Source organism: Oncorhynchus mykiss, chromosome 5 (assembly GCF_013265735.2).
Source record: "Oncorhynchus mykiss isolate Arlee chromosome 5, USDA_OmykA_1.1, whole genome shotgun sequence".
NCBI lineage: Eukaryota > Metazoa > Chordata > Actinopteri > Salmoniformes > Salmonidae > Oncorhynchus > Oncorhynchus mykiss.
Genome location: NC_048569.1, coordinates 98,546,004 through 98,564,058, shown reverse-complemented (window position 1 = coordinate 98,564,058; position 18,055 = coordinate 98,546,004). Strand labels below are relative to the sequence as shown.

At 44.3% G+C, this 18,055-nt stretch overlaps 1 protein-coding gene across 1 annotated transcript in view; it reads left to right on the top strand.

Moving 5' to 3' along the window:
- The window catches only part of LOC110523058 (gamma-aminobutyric acid receptor subunit gamma-3), a 257,745-nt gene that overhangs the window by 182,195 nt on the left and 57,495 nt on the right, over window positions 1–18,055 (top strand). Inside the window, exon 4 of the mRNA XM_036978984.1 lies at window positions 17,285–17,367. Within this exon, the coding sequence (XP_036834879.1) occupies window positions 17,285–17,367 (83 nt within the window). The remainder of the gene's footprint in view (window positions 1–17,284; window positions 17,368–18,055) is intronic.

The window sequence follows — 18,055 nt, the reverse complement described above, 5'->3', positions numbered from 1 at the left end:
TTTACTCGCCCTAGCAGAACTGGTTAAGCTGTTGTCATGTTATCCAGAGTGTTGGTGACTAACTGTGCTGCTAGCTAATTCCAGACACATGAGAGAACAGCCCACTCTGAAACACAACTGAAAATGATTGAGAATTCTTTTTTTTTTTACATTTCATTATAAATTGGTAATCTCAATATCCTTTTGACATTGTAAAGAACATGTGAAAACCTGAAATCATATTTCAATTTTATTTCATTTTATATATTGTTTTACTTTTTTAAAGAATAGTTCAGAATTAACAAGTTCAAATAAGCCAAGCACTTTATATGTTTTAAGCACAAGTCCCTCTGGCAATATTCATCTACATAGGATTTCCTCATTGACAATATTCATCTACATAGGATTTCCTCATTGACACAGCAGCATACTGTACGCTACTATCGGAGCAGACTTGTCCAATTACCTTAGAGGTGGTGTGTGAAGTTTCTGCCCCATTCTTATACTTTACAGTAGGGATCATCAACTAGATTCAGCCGCGGTCCGATTTTGTGGAGTGGATGGTCAGGGGGACAGATCATAATTACAAATCATTAGTAGATTGCAAATTTACCGCAAGAATCCCAAACATATATAATATTTGACTAAAACATCATAATTTCATAATTTTCAATTTTTGTTTATTTTTATATGCTGTACAAACACATACACTTATCGGATAGTTTATTAGGTACACCACCATGTTCCCAAAATGGTTCCCTCCTACAGACAGTGAGTCACGTGCCTTGCTATATAAAGCAGGCAGACAGGCATCAAGACATTCAGTTACTGCTCTATTGAATGTTGGAATGGACAAAACCAGTGACCTAAGAGACTTTGAGCTTGGGTTGATCGTCGGTGCCAGGCGTGCCAGTTCCAGTATCTCAGAAACGGCCTCCTGGGCTGTTCACACACAACAGTGTCTAGGGTTTACTGAGGAATGGTGAGACAAACAAAATCCCTCCAGTCAGCGGCAGTCCTGTGGGTGAAAACAGCTCGTTGATGAGAGAGGTCAAAGGCAAATGACCACATCTTACCTGGTGTCAACGCTGGTGGCGGTAATGTACCGCCGTTCAATCTGCAGCGTGATGCCATCTCGTCAGAATGGACCAACGTCCCTGTGGAACGTTTCCGACTTGTAGAATCCACGCCCCGAAGAATTCAGGTTGTTCTGTAGGCAAAGCGGGGTTTGACCTGGTACTAGATGTGTGTACCTAATAAACTGGCCAGTGAGTGTCTATATTATGCTTGTTAATACTTTGGAACAGATTTCTAAACGTAAAATATTTTTTATTGTGAAAAAAAAAAGAAAACTTGAGCGTGCATAACTATTCACTCCCCCAAACTCAATACTTTGTAGAGCCAGCTTTTGCCGCAATAATAGCTGCAAATCTCTTGGGGTATGTCTCTTGAAGCTTGGGAGATCTAGCCACTGGGATTTTTTCCCATTCTTCAAGGCAAAACTGCCCCAGCTCCTTCAAGTTGGATGGGTTCCACTGGTGTACAGCACTCTTTAAGTCATACCACAGATTCTCAAATGGATTGAGGTCTGGGCTTTGACTAGGCCATTCCAAGACATTTAAATGTTTCCCCTTAAACCACTCGAGTGTTGCTTTAGCAGTATGCTTAGGGTCATGGTCCTGCTGGAAGGTGAACATCTGTCCCAGTCTCAAATCTCTGGAAGACTGTTTAGGTTTCCTGTTTAGGTTTCCCTCAAGAATTTCCCTGTATTTAGCGCCATCAATTCTGACCAGTTTCCCAGTCCATGCCAATGAAAAACATTCCCACAGCATGATGCTGCCACCATCATGCTTCACTGTGGGGATGTTGTTCTCAGGGTGATGAGAGGTGTTGGGTTTGCGCCAGACATAACGCTTTCCTTGATGGCCAAAAAACTACATTTTAGTCTCATCTGACCAGAGTACCTTCTTCCATATGTTTTGGGAGTCTCCCACATGTCTTTTGGCGAACATCAAACGTGTTTGCTTATTTTTTTCTTTAAGCAATGGCTTTTTTCTAGCCACTCTTCCGTAAAGCCCAGCTCTGTGGAGTGTACAGCTTAAAGTGGTCCTATGGACAGCAACTCCAATCTCCACTGTGGAGCTTTACAGCTCCTTCAGGGTTATCTTTGGTCTCTTTGTTTCCTCTCTGATTAATGCCCTCCTTGCCTGGTCTGTGAGTTTTGGTGGGAGGCCCTCTCTTGGCAGGTTTTTTTTGGTGCCATAATCTTTCCATTTTTTATAATGGATTTAATGGTGCTCCGTGGGATGTTCAAAGTTTCTGATATTTTCTTATAACTCAACCCTGATCTGTACTTCTCCACAACTGTCACGCCCTGACCTAGGTTATCTTTTGTTTTCTTTATTATTTTGGTTAGGTCAGGGTGTGACGATGGTATGTGTGTTCTTTTGGTTCCCAATCAGAGACAGCTGCTTATCGTTGTCTCTGATTGGGGATCCTATTTAGGTTACCATTTCCATTTTTGTTTTGTGGGTTATTGTCTATGTGTAGTTGCATGTCAGCACTCGTGTTTATAGCTTCATGTTCGTTTTGTTATTTTGTTTAGTGTTCTTCAATTAAATAAAGAAGAATATTCATCTCACGCTGAGCCTTGGTCTCCTCGTTATGACGAATGTGACAGAATAACCCACCAAACAAGGACCAAACAGTGTGAAAAGAAGGAACAGCGCTTAATGGGGAAATGTACCTGGGAGGAGATATTAGATGGAGCAGGACCCTGGACACAGCCGGGGGAGTATCGGCATCCTAAGGAGGAGTTAGAGGCAGCGAAAGCGGAACGGCGATACTACGAGGAGAAATACAGGAGAGGAACAGCGACGATATGAAGGTACACGGAAGCCCGAGAGGCAGCCCCAATAATTGTTTTTTGGGGGGAGGCACACGAGGAGATTGCATGAGTGAGGTAGGAGACCTGAGCCAACTACTAGTGCTTGCCGTGGGGAGCGTGTAACTGGTCATGCACCGTGTTATGCCGGAGGCGGAGATGTGCACGGTGTCTCCAGTGCGCTATTCTAGCCCGGTGCGCTCTATTCCAGCTCCTCGCATTTGCCGGGCTAGAATGAGCATCCAGCCAGGACTTATCGAGCCAGCTCTATGTTCTGGATCTCCAATGCGTCTCCACGGTCCAGTGTATCCTGTGCCTCCTCCCCGCACTCGCCCTGAGGATCGTGTCCCCAGCCCGGTACCACCAGTGCCGGGCACCACGCACCAGGCCTACTGTGTACCTTGGCAGTCCAGAGTGTCCGGCGACAGTACCCAGTCCAGAGCGTCTTGCGACAGTACCCAGTCCAGAGCGTCCGGCGACAGTATCCAGTCCAGAGCGGCCGGCGACAGTATCCAGTCCAGAGCGTCCAGCTACATTTCACAGTCCAGAGCGTCCGGCGACAGTACCCAGTCCAGAGCGTCCGGCGACAGTACCCAGTCCAGAGCGTCCGGCGACAGTACCCAGTCCAGAGCGTCCGGCGACAGTATCCAGTCCAGAGCGTCCGGCGACAGTATCCAGTCCAGAGCGTCCGGCGACAGTATCCAGTCCAGAGCGTCCAGCTACATTTCACAGTCCAGAGCGTCCACGGCGTTCCCCAGTCCGGGGTCTCCAGCGACAGTCCCCAGTCCAGAACATCCGCCGATGATCCACGCAGCGAGGGTCCCCAGCCCGGGGCCTACAGCGAGGATCCGCAGTCCAGAGCCTCCAACGATGATCCACGGGTCTGTGCTACAAGAGCGGACTCAGTGTAAAGAAGGGGGGCGGCGTCCAGAACCAGAGCCGCCACCGAGGTTAGATGCCCACCCAGACCCGTCCATATAGGTTTAGGTTTGCGGCCGGGAGTCCGCACCTTTGGGGGGGGGGTACTGTCACTTCCTACCTTAGTTACAGTGCCTTGTGAAAGTATTCGGCCCCCTTGAACTTTGCGACCTTTTGCCACATTTCAGGCTTCAAACATAAAGATATAAAACTGTATTTTTTTGTGAAGAATCAACAACAAGTGGGACACAATCATGAAGTGGAACGACATTTATTGGATATTTCAAACTTTTTTAACAAATCAAAAACTGATAAATTGGGCGTGCAAAATTAGGAAAAACACCAAGGCGGATGAATACTTTTGCAAGCCACTCTAGTGCACTATATACACTCTTAGAAAAAAAGGTGCTAATATGGGTCCATCGGCTGTCCCCATAGGAGAACCATTTGAAGAAACCTTTTTGGTTCCAGGTAGAACCCTTTTTGGTTGGTGTTAACCTGAAACCAAAAAGGGTGTAGGGTGCCATTTGGGATGCATTCATGCTCTACTGTAACAAACTAGGTGCTCTACCGTAACAAGCTAAGTGCTCTATTGTAACAAGCTGGGTGCTCTACCGTAACAAGCTGGGTGCTCTACAGTAACAAGCTAGGTGCTCTACCGTAACAAGCTAGGCGCTCTACCGTAAGAAAATGAGTGCTCTACAGTAACAAGCTAGGTGCTCTACCGTAACAAGCTGGGTGCTCTACCGTAACAAGCTAGGTGCTCTACAGTAACAAGCTAGGTGCTCTACAGTAACAAGCTAGGTGCTCTATAGTAACAAGCTGGGTGCTCTACCGTAACAAGCTAGGTGCTCTACAGTAACAAGCTAGGTGCTCTACAGTAACAAGTAAGGTACTCTACAATAACAAGCTAGGTGCTCTACAGTAACAAGCTAGGTGCTCTACTCATAGCCATGTGTTGGGGACAATAAAAGGCCACTCTAAAAAGTTTTTTCACGAAAATAATGCCACAGACGTCTCAAGTTTTGAAGGAACTTGTAATTGGCATGCTGAATGCAGGAATGTCCACCATAGCTGTTGCCAGTTAATTTTATGTTTCTCAACCATAAGAAGTTTTAGAGAATTTGGTAGTACATCCAACCGTCCTCAGAACCGCAGACCACGTGTAACCACGCCAACCCAGGACCTCCACATCCGGCTTCTTCACCTGCGGGATCGTCTGAGACCAGCCACCGGGACAACTGATGAAAATGTGGGTTTGCGTCCCCGTCGACCTCACCAGGGTCTTGACCTGACTGCAGTTTGGCATCATAACCGATTTCAGTGGGCAAATGTTTACCTTCATCAGTGAAATGTGCTCTTCACTGATGAATCCCCATTTCAACTGTACCGGGCAGATGGCAGACTGAGTGTATGGTGTCGTGTGGGCGAGCGGTTTGCTGATGTCAACATTGTGAACAGAGTGCCCGATGGTGGCTGGCTGGTGGGGTTATGTTATGGGCAGGCATAAGCTATAAACAATGAATACAATTACATTTTATCAATGGCATTTTGAATGATGACGGAAATCCATGAGGCCCATTGTCGTGCCATAAATCATGTTTCAGCATGATAATGCACTGCCCCATGTCGCAAGGATCTGTATACAGTTCCTGGAAGCTGAAAATGTCCCAGTTCTTCCATGGCGCGCATACTCACCAGACATGCCATCCATTGAGCATGTTTGGGATGCTCTGTATCGATGTGTATGATAGCATGTTCCAGTTCCTGCTAATATCCAGTACTTTGCACAGCCATTGAAGAGGAGTGGGACAACATTCCACAGACCATAATCAACAGCCTGATTAACTCTACGTGAAGGAGATGTGTTACGCTGCATTATGCAAATGGTGGTCACACCAGATACTGACTGGTTTTCTGATCCACGCCCCTACCTTTTTTTTAAGTACCTGTGACCAACAGATGCCGATTAGGTCCTAATGAATGTATTTAAATGTACTAATTTCCTTATATGAACTGTGACTCAGTGAAGTCTTTGAAATTGTTGCATTGATATTTTTGTTCAGTGTATATACTCAGTGGTATTCATGAGTCACAGAGACAGTGTAGTCTTTGACCTGATGAATCAACTATTAATAGTGTAAATACATCATAATCCAATTACTCACCTTTAGTATGTCAGTCCTCACTATAAAGTTGCCCCCGAGCTTAACATGTGACATCAGTAAGGGATCATAGTTTTCACCTGCATTCACCTGGTCAGTCTATGTCATGGAAAAGAGCTGGCGTTCTTTAATATTTTGTACACTCAGCGTAGATGATCAATATGACTCCATGAGAGAGAATCACATGAATATAATGATCAATATGACTCCTTTGTTCATGATTTGACTCACCCACAGATCTGCCTCATTGCAACGCCATTATTCCCCGCTGTTCCAGGGAAACGCTTCATAGAGTGACTGAGACAGACAGCGTGGTAGACTTTCTGACTGCATCCATATACCTGCACTACCGATGAGGCTTACGAATAATATGGTGCCACACAGACCATGTCAAGCTGTTACATATCCCCTTGTCCAATGAGCTGCTTCCCTCCTTCCCTACTCTGACTCCCCTCGCTAAATAGGCCACTGCAGAATGCCTTGGAATCACCTTGCTCAAGGGCAGAACTTAAAAGGGTAAATCTACAATAGTGGCGGTAGTGACTGCTGTGCGGGCTGTAAAAACAAATGAAAGATTGTAGCTGTATCATAACTACATTCATCCCAAAATACCAGCAGAAAGAGCTCTGTTTTTATTATCAGGTTATTTCCTTTTTTGGGGAGAGATCTATTCAACTGTCAAGTCGGAGGGATTTCAACAAAGACGTATTTGTCAAGCATTTCATCTAATCTTGCTTGGAGACATGTCTGTCTGAGACGTGCCTGTCTGAATTTATATTTGATATGTGAATGTAATGGACATATGCTGGATGATTTGTTGCAGTGTTTATGCTTAGGGATGATTTGATGCAGTGTTTAGGTTTAGGGATGATTTGTTGCAGTGTTTAGAATTAGGGATGATTTGTTGCAGTGTTTGGAATTAGGGATAATTTGTTGCAGTGTTTGGCCTTGGAGATAATTTATTGCAGTGTTTAGAATTAGGGATGATTTGTTGCAGTGTTTGGAATTAGGGATTATTTGTTGCTATGTTTGGGCTTGGGGATGATTTGTGGCAGTGTTTGGGCTTGGGGATGATTTGTTGCAGAGTTTCGGCTAGGGGATGATTTGTTGCAGTGTTTGGCCTTGGAGATGATTTGTTGCAGTGTTTGGAATTAGGGATGATTTGTTGCTATGTTTGGAATTAGGGATGATTTGTTGCAGTGTTTGGGCTTGGGGACATTTATGGCAGTGTTTAGGTATGGGGATGATTTGTTGCGGTGTTTAAGTTTAGGGATGATTTGTTGCAGTGTTTAGGCTTGGGGAGGATTTGTTGCAGTGTTTAAGTTTAGGGATGATTTGTTGCAGTGTCTAGGCTTAGGGATGATTTGTTGCGGTGTTTACACTTGGCAGAGGTTTTAGCAGGGTTTAATCATTCAAATTTGGGGATAATTTGTTGCAGTGTCTAGGCTTGGAGATGATTTGTTGCAGTGTCTAGGTATAGGGATGATTTGTAGCGATGTTTAAACTTGGAGATAATTTGTTGCAGTGTCTGGGCTTAGGGATGATTTGTAGTGGTGTTTAAACTTGGGGATAATTTGTTGCAGTGTCTAGGCTTAGGGATGATTTGTAGTGGTGTTTAAACTTGGGGATGATTTTTTGCAGTGTCTAGGCTTAGGGATGATTTGTTGCAGTGTCTAGGTTTAGGGATGATTTGTTGCAGTGTCTAGGCTTAGGGATGATTTGTTGCAGTGTCTAGGCTTAGGGATGATTTGTTGCAGTGTCTAGGCTTAGGGATGATTTATTGCGGTGTTTACACTTGGCAATGGTTTTAACAGGGTTTAAGTATGGGGTTGTTTTGTTGTAGTGTTTAAGCTTGGGGATGACTTGTTGCAGTGTAATGTTTTTTACACTCTGTGTATATTCATGGCTACTGCAGGCAGACTTTGTTGCATCTCAAACTGCACCCTATCCCCTATATAGTGCACTACATAGGGAATAGGCTGACATTTGGGACTCAATCACATCAAATTTTATGTTTACTTTGAAAATGTTCACCTTACTGTGAAATGCTTACAAGCACTTAACCAACAATGCAGTTTAAGGTTAGTCGAGGTAATTGAGGTAATATGTACTTGTAAGGTGAGTTAAAGTGACTATGCATAGATAATAAACAGAGAATAGCTGCAGCGTAAAATATGAGGGGGGTTAGCTGTTGATTAGCTGTTCAGGAGTCTTGTGGCTTTGGGGTTGAAACTGTTGAGAAGCCTTCTGGACCTAAACTTGGCGCTCCGGTACTGCTTGCAATGCGGAAGAAGAGAAAAGTCTATGACTAGGGTGGCTGGAGTCTTTGACAATTTTTAGGGCCTTTCTCTGACACCGCCTGGTATAGTGGTCCTGGATGGCAGGAAGCTTGGCCCCAGTGATGTAGTGGGCAGTACACACCATCCTCTGTAGTGCCTTGTGGTTGGAGGCTGAGCTGTTGCCATACCAGTTAGTGATGCAATCAGTGATGCTCTCGATGGTGCAGCTGTAGAACTTTTTGAGGATCTGAGGACCCATGCCAAATCTTTTTAGTCTCCTGAGGAAGAAAATGTGTTGACGTGCCCTCTTCACAACTGTCTTGATCTTTTTGAGAAGATTGTTGGTGATGTGGACACCAAGGAGCTTAAAACTCTCGATCCGCTCAACTACAGCCCCGTCGATGTAGGGGCGTGTTCGGCCCTCCTTTTCCTGTAGTCCATGATCAGCTCCTTTTTTTTTATAAAAAAAAGATATATATTTATTGAATATTCGAAACATACAATATACTTGCAGTGAAGCCGCTCAACAACTACCAGTTACCAACTATACCAGTCATCCAACAGATTCCCATTCAGAGCGACACACAGAAGCATCCAGGGTCAGGACCCTGCTCAAGGGCATGTTGACCGATCTACCACCAGACCGAAAAACATGAACCCGAACCCTCCAAGATCCCCCCCACAGTTCCCCAATAGCTGTCCCTCAACCATTCAAGACCCCTACCACAGCCCCCCCCCCCAGAAAAAAAATAAAAATACAATTATATCCATTCCCCCAGAACCCTCCAATGCACCAACAACCAAGAGATTTGAACTAAAGAGACCAAAGGAAAAGACAGAAAATAATAAAACAAAATAATACATTTAAAACAAAGGACATCAAGGACAACTTAAATCATAACAGCAATGCCAACTATATATGTTTGTGTGCATGTCTGGCACTATTACATGTATGTGTGTGTTCTTGTATGTGTTTATCTGAATGAGAGTGTGTGTATGTGTACCAACACCTGCACGACATCAGCCTCAGGCAAACCGACATTAGTTGTAAAAACACTTCCCCTCATTGTCACTCAAATGTACTTTTATTATATTTTATTTGTATTTGTATTTTTTTTACTTTTATCTTTGACCATCATTCTGTCTCCCACAGAGCAACTCCACTCCCACTTGTCTCCAATTCCACATACCAACCCTCAGCTTCCCTCAGCCCCTCCCATCTATCTCTGCTGGACACCCTCAGCCCATTCCATCTATCTCTGCTGGACACCCTCAGCCCATTCCATCTATCTCTGCTGGACACCCTCAGCCCATCCCATCCATCCCTGCTGGACACCCTCAGCCCATTCCATCTATCTCTGCTGGACACCCTCAGCCCATCCCATCTATCTCTGCTGGCCACCCACTTCGTGTTTCTACCCAACACATATTTTTCAACTATGCTGTGATGTTTAACGTACAATTTCAATCTATCTAATTGGATTGAATCCACAGATTGCGAGTTGAAGATAAATACTTTTACAAGAGTATTAGTATATTGGTAATTGACTGACCCAGTCTCTCCAGATCTCCTAACAGTACTTTTTCTAGGGTCAATTTTAGATCAATGCTATGCATTTTCAGACATTCCTGAACCTGAGACCAGAAACAGGCTACCTGAGGGCAATACCAAAATAAATGGTCTGTTGATTCTGTATCCTCACAACAAAATCTGCAGAGCTTCAATGATTTTATGCACCACATATTCAACATTTTGTTGGTGGCAAGAATTCTATATAATCATTTAAAATGAAAAGCACGAAGTCTTGAATCTAGCATTGTTTTATGTATCAACTCAAACGCCCTGTACCATGGAATCGGTACATCAAAAATCTCTTCCCAACTATTTTGCAATATATATGGCACAGTTGTCAACATCCTGGTCCTCAAAGGAAACTGGTATACTACCCTATTTATGCTATTTTTATTCCTCCGCCAGTTTTGATCCTTTATATTGGGCAGACAGACCAGTTCCCTACCTCCTCCCACTGCCACCCTCCTCCAGTTGTGATCCTTTATATTGGGCAGACAGACTAGTTCCCTACCTCCTCCCACTGCCACCCTCCTCCAGTTGTGATCCTTTATATTGGGCAGACAGACCAGTTCCCTACCTCCTCCCGCTGCCACCTGCCTCCTCCAGTATTGATCCTTTATATTGGGCAGACAGACCAGTTCCCTGCCTCCTCCAGCTGCCACCCACCTCCTCCATTTTTGGGGCAATGCTGTAATCAATTGGTTGTACTCTTGGATTGAGCAGACCTTCCCATACAATTCTGATGACTCCAAGAAGGACATAACTCTACCATTCCAATTTACAATATCATTTAAGAACAAAATACATTTTTCAAACATCTTTCCCAAAAATACAGGTATTTTATCAACCAGCACATTTGAGTTCAGCCATAATATGTGTTGTAATATATTATATATATTGATCAGGCCTACCAATGTTGTGTTGTCAGCAAACTTAATGATGATGTTGGAGTCGTGTTTGGTCATGCAGTCGTCGGTGAACAGGGAAGACAGGAGGGGGCTAAGCACTTCCCTCTGAGGGGCCTCCGTGTTGAGTATCAGCATGTAAGATGTGTTGTTGCCTACCCTTACCACCTGGGGGCGGCCTGCCAGAAAGTCCAGGGAGGTGTTTAGTCCTAGGGTTCTTAGCTTAGTGATGAGCTTGTTGGCACATTTGTGTTGTACGCTGAGCTGTAGTCAATGAACAGCATTCTCACATAGGTGTACCTTTTGTCCAGGTGGGAAAGGGCAGTGTGGAGTGCGATTGAGATTGTATCATCTGTGGATCTGTTTCGGACGGTATGCAAATTGGAGTGGGTCTAGGGTTTCCGGGATGATGGTGTTGATATGAGCCAAGACCAGCCTTTCAAAGGACGGTAGCCATTTAGGCAGGTAACATTCACATTCCTTGTACAGATACTATGGTGGTCTGCTTCCATAGGGAAGACAAATCAAGACCACTTTTACTCCACACACAGAGCTCCACACAAAGCTCTCCCTTGCCCTCCATTTGCCAAATCTGATCATAATTATATCCTCCTGATTCCTGCTTCCAAAGCAAAAATGAAAGCACCAGTGACTTGGTCTATAAAGAAGTGTTCAGATGATGCAGATGCTAAACTACAGGACTCTTTTGCTATCACAGACTGGAATATGTTCCGGGATTCTTCAGATGGCATTGAGGAGTACACCACATCAGTCAGTAGCTTTATTAATAAGTGCATCGAGGACGTCGTCCCCGTAGTGTACGTACATACCCCAACCAGAAGTCATGGATTACAGGCAACATTCGCACTGAGCTAAAGGGCAGAGCTGCCGCTTTCAAGGAGTGGGACTCTAACCCAGAAGCATATAAGAAATCCCGCTATTTCCTCTGACTAACCATCAAACAAGCAAAGCATCAATACAGAACTAAGATCGAATCATAATACACCGTCTCCTATGTATGTGGCAGTGCCTGCAAACTATTACATACTACAAAGGGAAGCGCAGCCGAGAGTTGCCCATTGACATGAGCCTACCAGGCAAGCTAAATAACTTCTATGTTCGCTTCGAGGCAAGTAACACTGAAACATGTATGAGAGCATCAGCTGTTCCAGACGTCTGTGTGATCACGCTCTCCGCAGCCAGTAGCTGTAGCCATGAAGTGCTTTGAAAGGCTGGTCATGGCTCACATCAACACCATTATCCCGGAAACCCTAGACCCACTCCAATTTGCATACCCACCAACAGATCATCATCATCAGATCAACAGAAACATTTTGTCCAGGAAGTTGTCTATGAGGGATTGGATTTGTTGTTGGACAGTACTTGTTTGGTAGGTTTCTAAATTACCTTCCTTCCATCTATAGCATCTCTGAATAGTATGACGTTTGTTCAGCTTCAATACCTCAAGGTTGAGTATTGCTCTGTTCAAGTAGATTGTGATTTTTCTGTGATCTGATAGGGGTGTCAGTGGGCTGACTGTGAAAGCTCTGAGATACTCTGGGCTGAGGTCGGTGATAAAGTAGGCTACAGTACTACTGCCGTGAGATGAGCTGTAGGTGCAGCTAAGATAGGAGAACCTCTCGAAACCTCTGACTATGTGGCTTGCGAAAGTATTAACCCCACTGGCATTTTTTCTATTTTGTTACACCCTGGAAATAAAATAGATTTTTGGGGGGTTTGTATCATTTGATTTACACAACATGCCTACCACTTTGAAGATGCAAACCATTTTTTTTTGTGAAACAAACAAGAAATATATATTTTTTTTTAAACAGAACTTGAGCGTCCCCGTCAACCCCGTAAACTCAATACTTTTTAGAGCCTGCTTTTGCAGCATTTACAGTTGCAAATCTCTTGGGGTATGTCTCTTTAAGCTTGGCAGATCTAGCCACTGGGATTTTTGCCCATTCTTCAAAGCCAAATCTGCTCCAGCTCTTTAAAGTTGGATGGGTTCCGCTGGTGTACAGCAATCTTTAAGTCATACCACAGATTCTCAATTGGATTGAGGTCTGGGCTTTGACTAGGCCATTCCAAGACATTTAAATGTTTCCCCTTAAACCACTCAAGTGTTGCTTTAGCAGTATGCTTAGGGTCATTGTCCTGCTGGAAGGTGAACCTCTGTCCCAGTCTCAAATCTCTGGAATACTGAAACAGGTTTCCCTCAAGACTTTCCCTGTACTGAGCACCATCCATCATTTCTTCAATTCTGACCAGTTTCCCAGTCCCTGCCAATGAAAAACATCCCCACAGCATGATGCTGCCACCACCATGCTTCACTGTGGGGATGTTGTTCTCAGGGTGAGGAGATCTTCCGTAAAGCCCAGCTCGGTGGAGTGTACGGCTTAAATCAAATCAAATTTTATTTGTCACATACACATGGTTAGCAGATGTTAATGCGAGTGTAGCGAAATGCTTGTGCTTCTAGTTCCGACAATGCAGTAATAACCAACGAGTAATCTAACCTAACAATTTCACAACAACTACCTTATACACAAGTGTAAAAGGATGAAGAATATGTACATAAAAATATATTAATGAGTGATGGTACAGAACGGCATAGGCAAGATGCAGTAGATGGTATCGAGTACAATATATATATATGAGATGAGTAATGTAGGGTATGTAAACATTATATTAAGTGGCATTGTTTAAAATGGCTAGTGATACATTTTTTACATCCATTTTTCCATTATTAAAGTGGCTGGAGTTGAGTCAGTGTGTTGGCAGCAGCCACTCAATGTTAGTGGTGGCTGTTTAACAGTCTGATGGCCTTGAGATAGAAGCTGTTTTTCAGTCTCTCGGTCCCAGCTTTGATGCACCTGTACTGACCTCGCCTTCTGGATGATAGCGGGGTGAACAGGCAGTGGCTCGGGTGGTTGTTGTCCTTGATGATCTTTATGGCCTTCCTGTGACATCGGATGGTGTAGGTGACCTGGAGAGCAGGTAGTTTGCCTCCGGTGATGCATTGTGCAGACCTCACTACCATCTGGAGAGCCTTACGGTTGTGGGCGGAGCTCTTGTCGTACCAGGCGGTTATACAGCCCGACAGGATGCTCTCGATTGTGCACCTGTAAAAGGTTGTGAGGTCCTTTGGTGACAAGCCTCCTGAGGTTGAAGAGGCGCTTCTGCACCTTCTTCACGACACTGTCTGTGTGGGTGGACCAATTCAGTTTGTCTGTGATGTGTACGCCGAGGAACTTAACACTTACTACCCTCTCCACCACTGTCCCGTCGATGTGGATAGGGGGGTGCTCCCTCTGCTGTTTCCTGAAGTCAACGATCATCTCATTTGTTTTGTTGACGTTGAGTGTAAGGTTATTTTCCCGACACCACACACCGAGGGCCCTCACCTCCTCCCTGTAGGCCGTCTCGTCGTTGTTAGTAATCAAGCCTACTGCCTTGCCATGTCATCTGCAAACTTGATGATTGAGTTGGAGGCATGGCCACACAGACATGGGTGAGCAGGGAGTACAGGAGAGGGCGGAGAACGCACCCTTGTCGGGGCCCAGTGTTGAGGATCAGTCGTGGGTGAACAGGGAGTACAGGAGGGGGCTGAGAACGCACCCTTGTGGGGCCCCAGTGTTGAGGATCAGTCGTGGGTGAACAGGGAGTACAGGAGACACACAGACATGGGTACAGGAGAGGGCTGAGAACGCACCCTTGTCGGACCCCAGTGTTGAGGATCAGCGGGGTGGAGATGTTATTTCCTACCCTCACCACCTGGGGGCGGCCCATCAGGAAGTCCAGGACCTAGTTGCACATTGTGGGGTCGAGACCCACCCTCTTGTCCAGATGGGTTAAGGCAGTGTGCAGTGTGATTGCGATTGCATTGTCTGTGGACCTATTGGGGGCGGTAAGCAAATTTGAGTGGGTCTAGGGTGTCAGGTAGGGTGAAGGTGATATGATCCTTGACTAGTCTCTCAAAGTATTTCATGATGACGGAGTGAGCGCTATGGGGCGATAGTAATTTAGCTAGGTTACCTTCGCTTTATTGGGAACAGGAACAATGGTGGCCCTCTTGAAGCATGTGGGAACAGCAGACTGGGATAGGGATTGATTGAATATGTCCGTAAACACACTAGCCAGCTGGTCTGCGCATACTCTGAGGAAGCGGCTAGTGATGCCGTCTGGGCCGGTAACCTTGCGAGGGTTAACACGTTGAAATGTTTTACTCACGTTGGCCGCGGTGAAGGAGAGCCCGCAGGTTTTGGTAGCGGGCCGTGTCAGTGGCACTGTATTGTCCTCAAAGCGAGCAATGTTGTTTAATTTGTCTGGGAGCAAGACGGAGCTGGTTTTCTTTTTGTAATTCTTGATCGACTGTAGACCCTGCCACATACGTCAAAGGGAGGGTGAGGGAGGGCTTTGTATGTGTCGCGGAAGTTAGAGTAGCAATGATCCAGAATACTGCCAGCCTGGGTCGTGCATTCGATATGCTGATAAAATTTAGGGAGCTTTGTATTCAGATTAGCGTTGTTAAAATCCCCAGCTACAATAAATGCTGCCTCAGGATATATATTGTTTCCAGGTCTGTCAGGGCGGTCAAGATGTCTGCTTGGAGGGGGATATACATGGCTGTGATTATAATCGTAGAGAATTCTCTTGGTAGATAATGCGGTCGGCATTTGATTGTAAGGAATTCTAGGTCGGGTGAACAAAAGGACTTGAGTTCCTGTATGTTGTTGTGATCAAACCACGACTCGTTAACCATAAGGCATACACCCCCACCCTTCTTCTTACCAGAGAGATGTTTGTTTCTGTCAGCGCGATGCGTGAAGAAACCGGGTGGCTGTACCGACTCTGATAACGTATCTCGAGTGAGCCATGTTTCCGTAAAACAAAGAACGTTACAGTCTCTGATGTCTCTCTGGAAGGCAACCCTTGCTCGAATTTTGTGTACCTTGTTATCAAGAGACTGGACATTGGCGAGTAGTATGCTTGGGAGCGGTGCACGATGTGCCCATCTACGGATCCTGACCAGAAGACCGCTTTATCTGCCCTTTCTGCGGCGCCGTTGTTTTGGGTCGCCTGCTGGGATCCGATCCAGTGTCCTGCTTGGTGGTCCAAACAGAGGATCCCCTTCGGGAAAGTCGTATTCCTGGTCGTAATGTTAGTAAGTTGTCGTTGCTCTTATATCCAATAGTTCTTCTCGGCTGTATGTAATAGATGTATAGCCATAATACAGACATTTTTCAAGCGGCAGATTATGATCGATAATGTCAAATGCTGTACTGAAGTCTAACAAAACAGCTCCCACAATTTTTTCATTGTCAATTTCTCTCAGCCAATCATCAGTCATTTGTGTAAGTTCATGTTTCATGCCCTTTCCCCAGAAGAGTGCTGAAAATCTGTTGTTAATTTGTTGACTGTGAAATAGCATCATCCAACACTTTTTTACAAAAGTTTACTAAGTGTTGGTTACATGTTGGTTGGTCTGCTATTTGAGCCAGGAACGGTTGCTTTGATATTCTTGGGTAGCGGAATGACTTTTGCTTCCCTCCAGGCCTGATGGCACATTCTTTCCTGTAGGCTTAGATTGAAGAGATAACAAATAGGCATGGCAAGGCCGTCCGCTATGATCCTCAGTAATTTTCCATCCAAGGTGTCAGACCCAGGTAGCTTGTAATTATTGATAGACTGTCCATGCTCCGACGAACTGAGGTTCTTCTGAGGGAAAAGGGGGGTGCAACTCAATAGGAAGGGGTTCTAATGTTCAACTCAATAGGAAGGTGTTCAACTCTATAGGAAGGTGTTCAACTCAATAGGAAGGTGTTCAACTCTATAGGAAGGTGTTCAACTCAATAGGAAGGGGTTCAAGTCTATAGGAAGGTGTTCAACTCAATAGGAAGGTGTTCTAATGTTCAACTCAATAGGAAGGTGTTCAACTCAATAGGAAGGTGTTCTTGATGTTCAACTCAATAGGAAGGGGTTCTAATGTTCAACTCAATAGGAAGGTGTTAAACTCTATAGGAAGGTGTTCAACTCAATAGGAAGGTGTTCTTGATGTTCCGCTCAATAGGAAGTTGTTCTAATGTTCAACTCAATAGGAAGGTGTTCTAATGTTCAACTCAATAGGAAGGTGTTATAATGTTCAACTCAATTGGAAGGTGTTCTTGGTGTTCAACTCAATAGGAAGGTGTTCTTGATGTTCAGCTCAATAGGAAGGTGTTCAACTCAATAGGAAGTTGTTCTAATGTTCAACTCAATAGGAAGGTTTCAACTCAATAGGAAGGTGTTCAACTCAATATTAGGAAGGGTTATGGGTATTAGGAAGGTGTTATTGATGTTCAACTCAATATTAGGAAGGGTTAGGGTTATTAGGAAGGTGTTCTTGATGTTCAACTCAATATTAGGAAGGGTTAGGGTTAGGGTTAAAAGGAAGGTGTTCATAATATTTTACACACTCACTGTAGGTAGCGCACAGGACCCTTTTCTCTGTTGAGATTATTTCCTTTTTAATTTCAATCCAAATGTAAAATGTTTACATTTTGATTAATTAAAATCTCTGTCTGTCTTTTTTTCAGGCTGACCATAAATGCAGAGTGCCAGTTACAGTTGCATAACTTCCCCATGGACGAACACTCCTGCCCACTCATCTTCTCCAGCTGTGAGTAACGTACCTCCTCCTGTGCATCCATGCTCAGCACCAGCACCTATATCTTTACAGGTTTTGATTTCTTATCAACACCAGTCTATTATCTATTATCAGAAGAATACATTATTTTCATTACATAATTATATTGAATTATAAACATATGTTTGAAAGAAATGCCAAGAGTGTGCAAAGCTGTCATCAAGGCAAAGGGTGGCTACTTAGAAGTATTTCAAATATAAAATATATTTGCACTTTTTTGGTTACTACATGAATCCATATGTGTTATTTCCTAGTTCTCATGTTTTAATTATTATTCTAGAAAATAGCAAAAAAAAATAAAGAATAACCCTTGAATAAGTAGGTGTGTCCAAACTTTTGACTGGTACTGTACATTCAGAGCATTCTGGAAGTATTTCATAGTTCATAGTTCACCTTTTTTACACTTTCTTTTTACGTTACAGCCTTATTCTAAAATGTATTAAATACTTTTTTTTCTCATAAATCTATACAAAATACCCCATAATGACAAAGTGAAAATAGGTCCCGAAGAAAATAGTGGCCTCCATCATTCTTAAATGGAAGAGCTGGCCACCCGGCCAAACTGAGCAATTGGGGGAGTAGGGCCTTACTCAGGGAGGTGACCAAGAACCCGATGTTCACTCTGACAGAGCTCCAGAGTTCCTCTGTGGAGATGGGAAAA